Raw genomic sequence first — 14,017 nt, forward strand, 5'->3', positions numbered from 1 at the left:
GGCCGTGGGGGCGGGGCCGGGCGCGGGGAGGGGCGGGGCCGGGCGCTCTCTCGCGGAGGAGCAGGAGCCGCCGCCATTTTGGTGTCGCTGCCTCGGCTCGGAGCAGGGCCGGAGCGGCGGCCGCTGGGTCCGGGTCCCGCCCTGGCCCCGTCCGCGCTGGGCGGCCGGGAGGATGCGGCGCGGAGGAGCCCGGCCTCGGCCTCGGCCGCGTTGTCGCTGACACGGTGAGGAGCGGGCGGCGAGCGGGGAGCGGGGAGCGGGACCGCCTCAGGCCCGGAGCCCGGGGGGAGGGGAGCCCGGCCGGGAGCCGCCGCGGGGCCGCCCCGCCGAGCACCGGCGCCCGGGCCGCGCCGCCCCGCCCCGCCGAGGCCCTGCCGGAGGGCTCGGGGCGGCCCCGGCGGCGCGGCCTGCCCGGGGGGGTTGGATCCCCGGCGGCCGGGCCCGCGGCCGGGCCGGGAGGCGGCGGGAGGGGAGGCTCCCCGGTGACAGCAGCGGGGCCCGCGGGGCGAACGGAGCCCCGGGGGGGGGGGGGGGGCCGGGGGAGGCCGCCCGCCGTGCCCCCGGTAGGGCCGGGCCGGGCGGGGGGCGCGGTGCCGCCTGACAGCTGGGCCCGGGGGGCGGCCGCCGGCTCGCGGGGAGCCTCCTCGGTCCCGGGCCCCGCTGGGCGCTCCGTGAGGCGGCTGTGGAGGAGCGGGCGGCTCGCGGGCTGCTGCGGGGGGGGCTGCGCTGCCTGCGGGCCTCCCCCCGCCCCGAGTCGTGGTGAGAAAATTTCACTTCCGTTGCGGTTTTAATCCCGTTCGGTTTCAGGGGCGGTAATCTGGGATTTGGTGGGTCCTCAGTTTGACGCGTTTGTCAGAGCAGAAGCCAGCGCGTGTTGCTGTCCTTTTCTTTGTATTAGATAATCCCCGCACTTTGTAGCTTCTGCTTTTCCCCCTTGGTTTTGTGGTTCCTTCACCCCGTTAATTACTTAGCAGAGAACCAGAAACAAGTTGGAATGTGGGTTCCGTGCGATGGCCTCAGGACACAGATTCGCGCTCTTGGCAGTTGTGTGTTATCAGGAGCAAGTCAGAGAAACCAGGCAGTGGGATCTTGCCCTGGCTTTCCAGTCTTGTCAGTAGAGTTTGGGGCTGCTGACCCTGCTCTGTGTGCGGTTAAATGAATTTTCTTTGACTTTACGGCCATACATTTACATGTACTTAGTTTTCATTCTCCAGAACAGCGTGCCCTTTTGCATCTTGTGTTATTTGTTTGGGTTGTCTTCCTTGTGCTACTGGAGATTGCACCTGCAAAAGCAATGCTTTCTGTGAATGTGGGAGCGTGTAAGATTTTGGGGGTTAATCCTGAAAGCTTTGTGTTTCATATGGACATCCATGAGGACCTGGAGACCATCCCTGGTGTTTCCGGCTCTGTGTGAATGGAGTTGTTCTAGCAGCTGGTTGAACATATGGGTAGAGATGGGCTCTAAAATCATCATCTGTTTGCCTACTTGAGTTCTTAAGAAGCATTCTTACTTGAAAATGAAAGCTTTGGTAGCTTTTGCTAAACTCTATAAAAAGTAAAGGCAGACTGGCAGGGAGGGCTCTCGTGCATCTTGCTTTCAAAACTAAAATTATCCCAACTTTTTGGACTCCAGTTACATTTGATTGCTACACGCAATCAACAGTCATCTGAAAAACAGTTAATGTTTAAGTGCTAATGAACAGCAAAACAATTTAAGTCATAGTTTACAAAAAGAAGAAACTTGTTTTAAGTTGTTTTCAGAAGTTTAAACTCTCCCTGAGGATACCAAGAGCAGTTTCAACACTTGGTGCAAGATACAGCCTTATTGATAGAAGCTATAACGCTGATGTCAGAGAAGAATGGAGATAGCATGTGCAATTAAATGGTGGTTATTCTGAAATAGGTGTTGTTGTCGTATGGATTGTTGACTTGTTAAATTACTGCGCTGCCAGTGGCAAGAAGTGGGCTTCTGCCATTGTGGACACATCTCTTCCACCCCAGTGAGATCCTGTGTTCATTTCACGGCTTAAAAAAAAAAAAATAAATCCAATACGCAGATCTACTGTGGCTGTTCTGTGAAAACAAAATCTTTATTTGTTCCTAATTTTCTGTATCACAGCCTTACCTGTTCGGCATCTTGGCTCACGTGGTTTGTGTGAGCGTCCTAGCACTGGCTTTTTGGCATAACCAAAGGCAGCATGTCTTGGGTTTAAGGCAAAATACTGGCTTACTACGTCCTTTACGTAATTTTTTACTATGTGGGTATAAATGACAAGTTGGAGTTCAGAAAAAGACATTGAAAGGCATTAGACCCAGGGATGTACCTGTTGGGAAGCTCCTGAATCACAAATTTAGGGGCTGGGAGAATACTGTAGGAGGATTATCACAGCATACGTTGTTCGTTTGGTTGGTTTTCATGCTTTTTCGAGGCAGTGTTGGCCAGTGTTGGGACAAACAGTACAAGGCGAAATGTGTGTAGTGTTCAGCAATTACAAATTAATTTGCATATCAGTAATAAAACAACAAAATTATCAGGCAGGTCAAAATTTAATTTTATGTTGCCAAACTCTTCGGTTAAGAAATCAGAAGAAATCCTGTATCTCCTTACAGAGCTGTTCTCCCACTAGAACATCCTTCTGAAGTGCCCTCATGTCTGCACTATTTCTCCCTACAAACTGCAGGTCCCGCCACCTTTGGCCATTCCAGCACGAGGTCCCGACTGTCTTTGCCACTGACACTTTTGCAGAATATTCATTCCTGACAGGACAGGGGTTCTGTTATTTTATGTCTGTCAAAACCACATCCAGCAGATTATAATTGTAAAATATTTGTCACTTCATATTAAAAACAAGCAAACAAAAAAGTAATTTTATTTTTGGCAAGTTTCTCCATTTCTGAACTTTTGTAAAATACTCACAGAAGTAATCCCAGGTCCTTGAAGTTCTGTTTCAGTGACCTCCAGTGATCTGTGTTGCTTCTTGGGGTACGTGATGTGGAGGAATATAGTTTTTTGTGGGTTTTATGACATTTTGCTCTCTTCTTGTGAAGGAACTTCTGAGTGTAGTGGCTTTTTTCAGTAGCAGAAAAGAGAATTCATGGAAGGCTTACGAGAAGGACTTGTGGGAGTCTATACAGCTATTAGAAATATTCTGGGATTTCAAATTTTTGATTCCGGCAGCTGAATTTTTTACATGTCCACTGGAACTGAGGCAATGGAAAGAGCCAAAAGAAAACGTTTTTCAAATATAAAATCACAATACATTTACATCAACATAAGAGTAACAGAAATGAAGATGGCAGAGGAAAAAAAAATCTCATTTATTATAACTTGGGGGGGGGGGAGCATATCTAGGAGCTGACGGTAGAAGTCAACTCTTGGCATTTTTTCTGGAAGAGCAGGGAGTCTGAAAAACTGAAATCCTAATGGCTAACAGGCATGAAGGGCTTTGGATGTGTCAACGTGGGAATAAGAATGAATAATAGGAATTAAAACTGTATATGAAATTAGAAAGGCCATTAATGCACACCGTTTAGTTGTAGGGACGCGTGTCAAAAGGGACGTTAAAGTGCCTCCTAATGAATCTTTTTTGGTGAGCAGCGATTTCAGGACTGATTTGAGATCTACAGAACCTACTGGGTGAGGGCCTGGAAGTTCATTTAGGGAGCTGGGTAGGCATTTAGGGAAGTTTGTTTAGGGAGATGGATAGGCTGAGTCTTGATTATTGTCTGGGCCATGGAGAGGTTTGATCCTGGAGAGTTCGTAAGCTAGCAAACCTGGCATTAGCCTCTGATCCTGTGGAAGGAAGTTGTTGGCAAATGCGGATTAGGTCTTGGAGTAGAGTGGGACGAGGCAGTTGGTTTCATCATGCTGAGGCTTTACATCAGAAACATGGGTATTGCTGTGGAGAGACCTGCAGAACATGAGCAGTGGGAAGGGAATTGTTGAGCCGAGCTCTCGGCCTGGTGCAGAATGCCGTGCTGCGTGGTGCTGCTGGTACTTCCTAGTCCTAGAAGTTAAGCAGCGTGGTTAAATGACAGCACGCAAGTTTAACAAATACTTGACTGTGGGCATGGGCAGTCAGGCTCCACTGCTTTAATTCCACGTGAATCTTCTTGGGCACACTGCATGGGATATGCTGCTCTTCTTGGAAAGCTCCTGGTAGTGCAGGATGTGCAGAGATGTCTTCCAGGGGTCGGCATCATCGAAGCAGGTACTTTGGAAGTCAATAGTCCGTTTTTCTGACCTGAAGAAGCCTTTAGCATAATAAAAGCCAGTCTTTGCACATAAATGGAACAAATGTGGAAAGGGAAGCCACAGATAAGTACGTTATATCACACTTTTGTCTCAAAAGTACTGATTTGTCAGAGTTTTTGGGGTAAATTCATTGCAAGCTTTTATAGCCGCCTCGGAACTGGCACAGAACAGCAGAGTGGTTGAGGTTGGAAGGGGCCTCCAGAGCCAGTCCTTGGTGAACCTCTGAGGTTCCTCTCTGCCTTGGCTCCAACTGTGGCTGTCGGGTACAAGTCAACCAGCCCAGACATGAAGAGTACTGCAGGAACTGTTGTTTCTTAGGAAAAGGGGAAAAAACAACAAAAAAAGAACATGTGCAGTGGTTATCAAACACTAGCCAAACAGAAAGCACTAAGGCAGGGGGACAACTCAAGACCCAAGGTCCAGCCGTGCACACCTTGAAGACAATGACAGGAAGCTTGTACTTGACGTAGGGAAGAAAAAACATTATTGGGATTCGACGAGATGAGATCTGCTCATCGTGGTTATGAAAATGATCAAATTGGCAGACACGTTTGCTATGAATTAGCGTAGGGTAATTGGAGAGTCTGAGAGAAGAAGATTACAGTGATCAAGGCAACACGATGATTAGGTCCGGGATTAGCATTTTTGTTGTCTGTTTAGAGAGGAATTAATGGATAAATAAAATGGCCTACCACATGTTTATGAGAGTCATCAATTTTGTGACTCTGTTTCTTGGGTAGTTGCTGATCTGGCATTGCCACGCTCGGAGGTTTTAGCCCCGCTCTCCCTTCAGCCTTTGATTGTGAACGTGGTCTCGCGGTTTGCAGCACTGGTGTCATCCTCCTTCTCCTCACAGCCTCGCTATTAAGTAAATACGGAGCCAAATGCAGCAGTGCTGTGTGGTGGTGTTTCGGTTTAATTTGGTTTCAGATTCTAAGCTAATTAATTAATGATAATTGTAAGAAAATGACTGAAGGTTTGTGGCTGTTGTGGACGATAGTTACCGGACTAGAGAAGGAAACGTTTGTGTGAACATCGACGTGAGACTTGCATTGGCTGGTGGATTCCCTCCTTTTCTTTAATATGAATAATAAAAATTTGTGTCCTGGCTTAGAATTACCGTACTGTTGGCCAGTTTTCCTTTGTTCATCAGCATGTAGGAGAAAATCCTCTTTCCCTTGATCTGAGGTAGCCTAATGGCCTGAATGTTGGGCCTTGGCCTGGGAGCTGTCCCCAGCTTGCTTCCTAGTGCTGCTCTGTTGATTTTTTATTTTTATTTCTGGTTGTAAAATGGGGATTTTATCTAATTACCTCTGGTGTTCTGAGCAACGATACCATTTTTGTTTTTTGGGGGAGGATGTCCTTAGTTGAAAAGTCATAACTGTAAAAAGAAATCCCTTTTAATAACACGGAAATAAGTCATTTTTCTCTGAGAGTGTAGCTGGTGAGGCCCAGCTTCGTGGCGATTTCCATTTTGTGTTCTGCCCCCTGTAATTCTGGTGTCTGACTTCCAGCCTATGCCCGCTGCAGCCACCATTGTCCTCCTCAGGACCACCTTTCACACCCCTTTTCCTGTCCCCTCTATACTTCAGTGCTCAGTGAGCCACCTCCCAGTGCCAGGAGGCCCGTGGGCCATATGTAGGGTGGCTCTGGACCCGTTGGTTTGCGTGCCGGTGGGCTGAGCCCCCAGGAGGCCGTGTGTCCGAGGGGTCTGCCGAGCTCGCTGCAACCGTTGAAACTCATTTTGGAGCTCATTGAAACCACGGCAATCTTCTCATGGCATTGTTACAGTTCAGCCTTAATCATGTAGAAAATAGGAACAGATCGTTCTGCTCGTTTCATCGTTTCCCTGCCCATGGCTGGGGGGTTAGAAGCAGATGATCTTGAAGGTCCCTTCTAACCCAAACCATCCCACGATTCGACAGTCGTGCTGGTTTACCTTAATCCTATAGAATATAAGAACAGAAGATCATGCTGCTTTAATTCCTGTAATGCTCTTTTCAGTACGTTGATGGTTTTTTCAGGCCTGCTCCTTATATATTTGCATCTTCAAAAACGATTAAGGTATTTAAAGGCGATCTTCTTGCAACGCCCCAAAGGTAAAGAAGGCCGCCTGCTGGCTTGGTTCACTTTCAGCTCCTGGAGTCTCCGAAGGGAGAGCCTTTCCCTGGGGGGGTTGGTCTGGGACACCGCGTGTTATATCCACGGGCTGGGCAAGCAGGTGGATGGCGTATTGCCAGAGCAGCAGCAAGACGACGACGCGCTCGCTCGGCATGCCGTGAGGCCGCATGCGTCCTTGTGCCATCGTCGCGTTGCACCAGGGGCTGCTCTCCTCCTGCCCTCATGCTCATCCAAGCCCGGGTGGCACTCGTGTCCCTTTTCTTACATCGCTCTCCAAATGTCAGGCCATGGTGCCACGCGTGCTTTTAGTTTGGCCCATGCACACAGACCTGCGATTTGTCCCAGCCGGTAGTCATCGGTGCGCCTCCTTTGTGCCCTCTGCAGATGCTTTCTACGATGCTTTTTGTTTTCGTGGATAAAAATGTGACGGGGTGCACGGATTTGGTTTGTTCTTTGGCAGTGGGGGAAATAGCAGCTTCTGGCTCTGTGGTGGTCTGTGTGCAAGCACAGGAGGTGGTGCTGGCACTCTGCTCGAGCAGTCTGCCAGCCAGGGACCAGGAAGCCTTGCAGTAGCAAGGTGATTAAAGTAAACTTGGCTTTTAGTTCTTAGAGAATTGGAGATGAAAAAGTTCCATCAGATGTGTTATTTGTCGTAATTTATCTTATGACAAACAGGTTTATTATACATACATAACAGTGTACGAATGATAGGTAGAAGGATGGACTTCCCTGTTTTGGTACACCTGGAAGCACAAATTCGTGTGACATAATTTTTTTCCTGTTTTCCCCTTTCCCCATCCTTCTCGGATTGTGAAAAATCCTTAACTAATACGCAGATGTTGCAGTGTCTTTGAGAATCAGCGTGTACTTGGGTTAAGCCTAACTTTCCTGGTGGCTCAGATGGTTAAACCCCCAGTGTTTCTTATTTTTGCATGCTTTATCATAGGTTTCATTGGCTGCATCTGCATCATTCCTTAGCTGCGACTAGTTCATTTCATTGGGGCAGGGTGACAATGCTAGAAGTAGCAGGGTACAGATTTAAAAAAAAAAAAAAAAAAGTTATTTCGTGATCAATATTAAAAGTCCTAAAGCCTTGATCATAATTAAAAATGCCTCGTGGGTGAATTGGAAAGTATATGATAATAGTCATCTATTTTTGTTTTTCAACTATAATTTAAAATTGGTTTTACAGATAAATTTTATTTTGTAGTAGGTTACAGGAAGGATTGGTGTTTTTGAAACTTTAGCTGTTTTTCTGGAACTTTCGGAAATCCAATTGCTTTCTAATCATTTTGAATACTTATTTCACTTCTGCTGTAAAATTGAAGTTTAATTCTGCCTTTATTTTCTTTTTGCAGAGTGAAAGATGCTGACTGCCAGTAGTAGAACAGATCTTCTGCGGAACATATTTCTGTAAATCTTCCCTAAAATTACCCGAAGGCATATATTCCGCCTGTGATGGACCCTCGGAATACTGCTATGTTAGGCTTGGGCTCTGATTCTGAAGGGTTTTCTGGGAAAAGCCCCTCTGTGGTAAACATTGGCACGCTGGTAGGAAAAGGAGAAGTAGAGCTAGAAAGCTGTACCAAGGAAGAAGAAGACGGTGAGAAGAAGAATCGAGAGGGGAGCAGTGCTGACAATGGGAAGAACGAGGGTCTAACTGATGCACAGCAACAGTTTTCAGTGAAAGAAACAAACTTTTCAGAGGGAAACTTGAAACTGAAGATTGGTCTTCAAGCAAAGAGAACGAAAAAGCCTCCTAAGAACCTTGAGAATTATGTGTGCCGGCCTGCTATAAAAACCAGCATCAAGCAACCAAGAAGGGCACCAAAGAGTGGGAAGATGACAGATGAGAAGAATGAGCATTGTCCTTCAAAACAAGTGAGTAGTGTTTTTATTTATCAAGTGTTTAGCAAGTTAGAGTAAATTTAAACTCTGTTTAAAAGTTTTTAGCAACTCTGCATGATCATGTTCTACTGACTGCTTTGGATGTGACCTCTGATAATGAAGTTAGAAATGGTTTGATTTAGTCCTGATTGAGAGATTTTGCTCTTTCACAGCTTTTCAAGTTTTTTTAAGTAGTAATGAAAAATGATGTTGACTTGAGGTGAACCTGAAAAGCAACAGTGTAATTTTAAGCCTCTTGTGTTGGAGTTTTTTATTTTTTCCTCTGTTTAAGTCAGACTGTGTATTTGCTGTATTTGTCTCTATAGTATTTGAATAGACTATTTGAAACTTCCAAATCTGAAGTGAGAGCCCTGCTTCGGGGATGTCTTGTTTTCATCATCATCATGACACAACAAGTAACAGCAGCTATAAGAGAAAGGGGGAGCAGGAGAAATGACAAGAACTACAAATGTAGTTGCATAGATGCTAAATAAAAAGGTTCCCTAAACCAAAGATCGTTTCATTGCTCCAGCCTGCATCCTGTTCGTCACGCTGCCTGTGTGAATTCTGTCCTGGCACATCTTGTAAGGCACAGCCTACCCAAAGAAGGAAAATTCCTTTATTTTGTACTGAGATGATGTCTCTCTGACATACCCAAGCTTTTTTCTTTTGCCTGTCATGCCCATAGTTAAGTTTTCCTTCAGGAAGAGCATCTTCAAGGACAAATAATAATCGATGCTCTTACAGTCCAAGTGTGCTGTATGTTACAGGTGATGACTCAAATGACTTTTTCCAGGTTCTACTGTACAACTTCCTTTCCTTTCCTACATTACCAACAGAAAGGATTTTTTAGCCAGCCTACATGATACGGGAAATTGTCCAGCAGAAGCGGTACACTATGTAATGTAATACTTTGGCTATGACAGTCTGGAATACCCGGTCACTGATCTCTCTTTACATCCGAATCGAGGTACTTCTTGTACTTAGAACTCTCTTTTTAGTAAAGCCCTAAACCGCTAAGGATGGAAACTTCTCCACTCCATTAATTGATCATGCCCTGGGATTTTTTTTACCAGAGAGAATAGTTAATGTTGGAACTCAGATGGTGACAACATGGATTCTTCTTCCTTGACATCTTTGTATACTGGATTTTTCTCAAAAAGATCCATCATATTTCAAATGGAAATTAGAAATTTGGCGGGTAAAATCAATTACGTGGAGTTCCTGGTCCTTTTCAGATGGATGTCACAGTAGATGATCAATGGTCCTTTCTGCCCTTTTATAAATTTCAAAACTATATTTCATGCTTTCAGTAGTACCCTTTTTTATACGATTTTATGTTATCAGTATGTTGTATCATAGATCTGGTGTCAATTTTTCATTCCAGCAGTTCTAAGTGGAGTTACTCCTGCTACTTGTCTGGTTAATAACCTAAGTGTGTAGCATAGAGAAATGCAGGTCTGTCTCTATGATTCAAATGCTCCATGCTTAAAATAGTTCCAAATCCCTGACTAATGATAATTCACTTCAGATACCCTACTCTCCCTGTAGAATCGTACCAAAGTGTTTTATTAATTCTTTAACTCCGTGTGTCCCCTGATAGAAACGATGGTTTACAGCATCCTACTCATTTCTAGCAAGTGATGAAAATTGTCTTTCTAGAAACAAATGGCAGACGTGGTTTAAAACTATTGCATGTTTTGAATATGATACCCAAGGGATTTCTTTTATCTTACTGCAGTGAAATAAAGCAAGCTTCAGCACTGAAAATTACGCTTTGGAAAATTAAATTGATCCCTTAATCTTTCCTTTCTGTGGAGAGGATGTAGGGGGAAGCAATTACGTGGCCAGCTCAGGGCAAGGTGTGACGAGCTGTTGAGCTGTGAAGCCAGGCTGTCCGTACTTACAGGAGGAATTCAGAACTTGAATGACAATTTAGCACTTGCAGCGTACTCAGTTAACCACTAAGACACAAGCAGTGCTACTCCTTGCCTGGGAATATCAGTGTAAAACATCAAAGTAGTAGGAAAATACTTTGCGCTTCCGTCTCTTTACCTTTACGCTTCTTTCTCAAGCTTGCTGCTGAAAGGACTCCTACATCTTGAGCAGCATCTTCAGCTGCTAACAGAGGGTTTCCCTCACTTGCAAAGAGTGGGTTAGCTAGAAGTGGGTAAGCTTGTTTAGTTTGTCTTCCAGAAGTGTGTAAAGACAGAGCTAACAGCCTGCTGAAAAGAACTGGGCAGAAAAGAAATGGCAAAGATTCCTAGGTGCTAAGAGGAACGGGGTTAGAAGTTACTGTCATAGTGAAGCAGTGCTGAATTTGGCTTTTCGCACCAAGTATAAAACTTGGACCTCTTTGATTCAAAAAAAAAAAAAAAAAAAAAAAAGTCCTGTGACCAACAGGCGTTGCTGTATGGCTAGTGCACTTCTCCTAAGCCTGAAAATGGGAGCCCCAGACATAAATACAATCTTCCACTGGTTTTAACACGAGAGGTGTCTGAACAGCTCACCTGCGGATACGGGTTGGGTACAGACAGCAGCACAGCCAGGTTGCATTACTGAAGTTTTTGAAAAGAGGAAGGCAAGAAGTGATAGTAACAGCTGAAATCCTAAAATACTCATGGTAAAGGAGTGGAGCAAGATGCAACATGCCCTTTTGCTCCATCTTCTTACTCCTTTGTAAAACTGCTGAGTGCAGCGTTCTGTAGTGCCAATTTTTTTGCTGTTGGTGGCTATGATGATTCTGCAGTGATTGATTATAACCTGTTAGTTAACAATGCAAGTCTAGTAACTGTATGTCCACATAGGATACTTAAAACTTTAAATGCAGATCAGTGCAAAATTAACAGTAAGAGCAATTTTATGAAAAATTATGCATTTTATAGTTGTTTGGGGTCAGTCTTTTGTTGAATAGAGTTTTAATCCAGGCAGTCATAGGTAAAGATTGCACAGGAATAAATGTTTTAGGTTTTAAAGCACAGAATGAGTTTTATCATGATGTAATCTAGAGCTTCTTAGTAGCTTGGTGCCTCACTGAAACCTCCTATCTGAAAGGCAGAGTAATGCAGAGCAGCTCCAGGACCTTGGCGCAGGTTAACCCAGGAGGCAGCTCAGCAACAGCTGCTGGTGGGGAGACAATCAGAAAGGTGAAAGTGCACAACCTCGTGGGTTGAGTGAGGTGAAAGCAGTTCACCAGGTAAAGCAAAAGCCATGTGCCCATGGAAAGCAAACCAGGGGATTCATTTGCTGCTTCCCATCGGCAGGCAGGTGTCTGGCCATTTCCAGGAAAGCAGGGCCCAGCACAGGTTCTTGGGAAGGCAAACACCATGGCTCCGAACGTCCCTTCTTCCTGCTTTTCCCAGCTTGTGCTGTGCAGCATGCCACGTGGCACGGGTATCCCGTTGGCCAGCTGGGCACCCTCCCATATCTCTGCGCCCCCCCAGTAGAGAAGTCCTTGCTCTGTAAGCGCTGTCCAGCAGTACCAAAACCATTGGTATGTTGTCAATGCTGTTTTCATCATAAATACAAAACGTAGCACCATACCAGCCATTAGGAAGATGTGGTGGTTTAATCCGGTGAGTTGAGATAAAGACAGTTTATTAAGACAGGAAAATAATAACAATAATGATGATAATAGTACTACTAATAATAATATATACAAAACAAGTGATGTACAATGCAATTGCCCACCACCCGCTGACCGATGCCCAGCCTAACCCCAAGCAGTCCGGCTGGCCCACCACATCTAGCCCCCCCCTGTATATTGTTTAGCATGACCCCAGATGGCATGGAATACCCCTTTGGGCAGTTTGGGTCAGCTGTCCTGGGTCTGTCCCCTCCCAGCTCTTGCTGCACCCCCAGCCTGCCCGCTGGCAGGACAGAGTGAGAAGCTGAGACATCCTTGGCTTGGTGTAAGCACTGCTCTGCAACGATTAAAACATCAGCATGTTATCAGCACTCTTCTCATCCTAATCCAAAACATAGCACTCTACCAGCTACTAGGAAGAAAATCAACTCCATCCTAACTGAAACCAGGACAGAAGAAAATTAACTCTACCCCAGCCGAAAGCAGTACAGATTTTTAATTGGAAATGCATGTAATCCAAGAATTGTACTGGACTTTCATATGGCCCGGGCTCTGCGTATTGCAGCGTAGAGCTATCAGAGCAGAAGCTTGGCGTGTGTTCTTGTTTGCAGGAATGTTAGGTGAGTTACAGGGATGAAACTCCTAGGAGACGTGAGATATTTCTTTTTTTTTTTTTTTTTCTGAGTGATTTGTTAGTAGTGATCACCAAACTCCATTAAAATTTAACTTTAAAATTTTTCCAATGTAAAACTGTACTCGATCATTTCAGAAGGTGAGATAGGGCTCTTTATTCTGCGGAACCACCAGAAGAGAAAAGTGAAATGCTGTATGAGCTGCACGAAAGGCAAGCTTCCCACACCAGAGACAAAACGAAGGCATGAGACTCGCTGCGCATTTGTGGAGCTGCATGTGAACATGGCCAAGCAAACCATTGAAGCTTTGAAGTGCTGTCCTCATCAAAAGCACTCTGTAATATGTTGTGGACTTCAGATTACTCCTTTCCATGCAGTGCTGCGATTGTTTGCATAATAGAAGTCATTTCATGAAGGACTGGCACCTTTTTGTCACTCATGTGTTAGGATACCAGGGCTGTGCCCTGCCCCCCAGCTCTATGTTTTGTGAGTACAAGGGTGGGTGAACTGGGGGGGAAGTTTCTGAAATGTGACGCTCCTGTGTAATTTACATAAGATTGCAGCTGCCACAGAAAAGCTGGGCTATGTGCCAAACTATTCTCTGGAGACCACAATCTTTTTGCACCACAGCTAAAAACCAGGAGCCAGTACGACTGGTGGGTTTTGTTCTGGTGCTGCAGCAGGTTTGGAGGCATCCGACCTCTACCAGTGCTCGTCAGCACCCTCCCCCAAAAGGAGCACTTCGATCAGTTACATATTGCTCCGGGGATATCTCGTTTATTTTCTGGAAACACACTTAGGCTGATAGGGCAGTGGTGGTAACAGCCAGTGGAATTTAGCTTCTGGTCCATCACGGATTTTAGTGGGAGCCTAGTAAAGATCTAGGCCCTGATCAAGGCTTGACTCAGATAGATGGGGTGACCTGTTTTGTCTAGTTTTTAAATAACTTCCTTAAAAATACTTACAATTGGTATTTATAAGCACTTAGGCTATGGCTGGTGCTGGTAGAGTTGTACTGATGCTGGCTTAAACTGAGACTTGCTTGATTTCCTCAGTACGGGAGCAGCGTATTCAGATGTTTTTCTGCCATTGTTACTTTCTGAACAAAAAAAATCCTCATTATTCCTGAAGTTCATGTCTGTGCACTGCTTAATTTTAATTTTTATCATCCTTTTACAGCAGTTACTCTTTCTTTATGATACTCCTTAGTGATAGCGATGCCTCCCCTTCACTTTAACAGAAACTTTTAATAATACAGAATTGCAAGAAAGAGCTCTGAATCTGTGCTTTTTTGTGTTTTGTTTGACCACCCTTGGAAAGTGGTCCAGGGCAGTGGGAGTCCCAATCCGTGGATGGATTTCAGAGCAGTGGGGACATGGGACTAAGGGTCACAGTTCAGTGATGGGACTCAGCAGGCCAGGTTGATGGCTGGACCTGATGATCTTGAAGGTCTTTTCCACCCTGATCAGAAAGACTGCTTTAATCCTGCTCAGTTAAGATCTGCAGTGCTCTGCCTGCACCTGCGGTATGTCTGAG

The 14,017-nt window shown here is 45.5% G+C and overlaps 1 protein-coding gene across 2 annotated transcripts in view; it reads left to right on the forward strand.

Moving 5' to 3' along the window:
• The first annotated feature begins 66 nt into the window (after nt 1–66).
• ASH1L (ASH1 like histone lysine methyltransferase) overlaps nt 67–14,017 on the forward strand; it is a 58,210-nt gene continuing 44,259 nt past the window's right edge. For both annotated transcript variants that reach the window (XM_032204462.1, XM_032204463.1), the window contains exons 1-2: nt 67–224; nt 7,735–8,257. In XM_032204462.1, the coding sequence (XP_032060353.1) occupies nt 7,835–8,257 (423 nt within the window). In that variant the 5' untranslated portion in view covers nt 67–224; nt 7,735–7,834. The remainder of the gene's footprint in view (nt 225–7,734; nt 8,258–14,017) is intronic.

The sequence above is a fragment of the Aythya fuligula genome, chromosome 28 (genome assembly GCF_009819795.1).
Source record: "Aythya fuligula isolate bAytFul2 chromosome 28, bAytFul2.pri, whole genome shotgun sequence".
Taxonomy (NCBI): Eukaryota; Metazoa; Chordata; class Aves; order Anseriformes; family Anatidae; genus Aythya; species Aythya fuligula.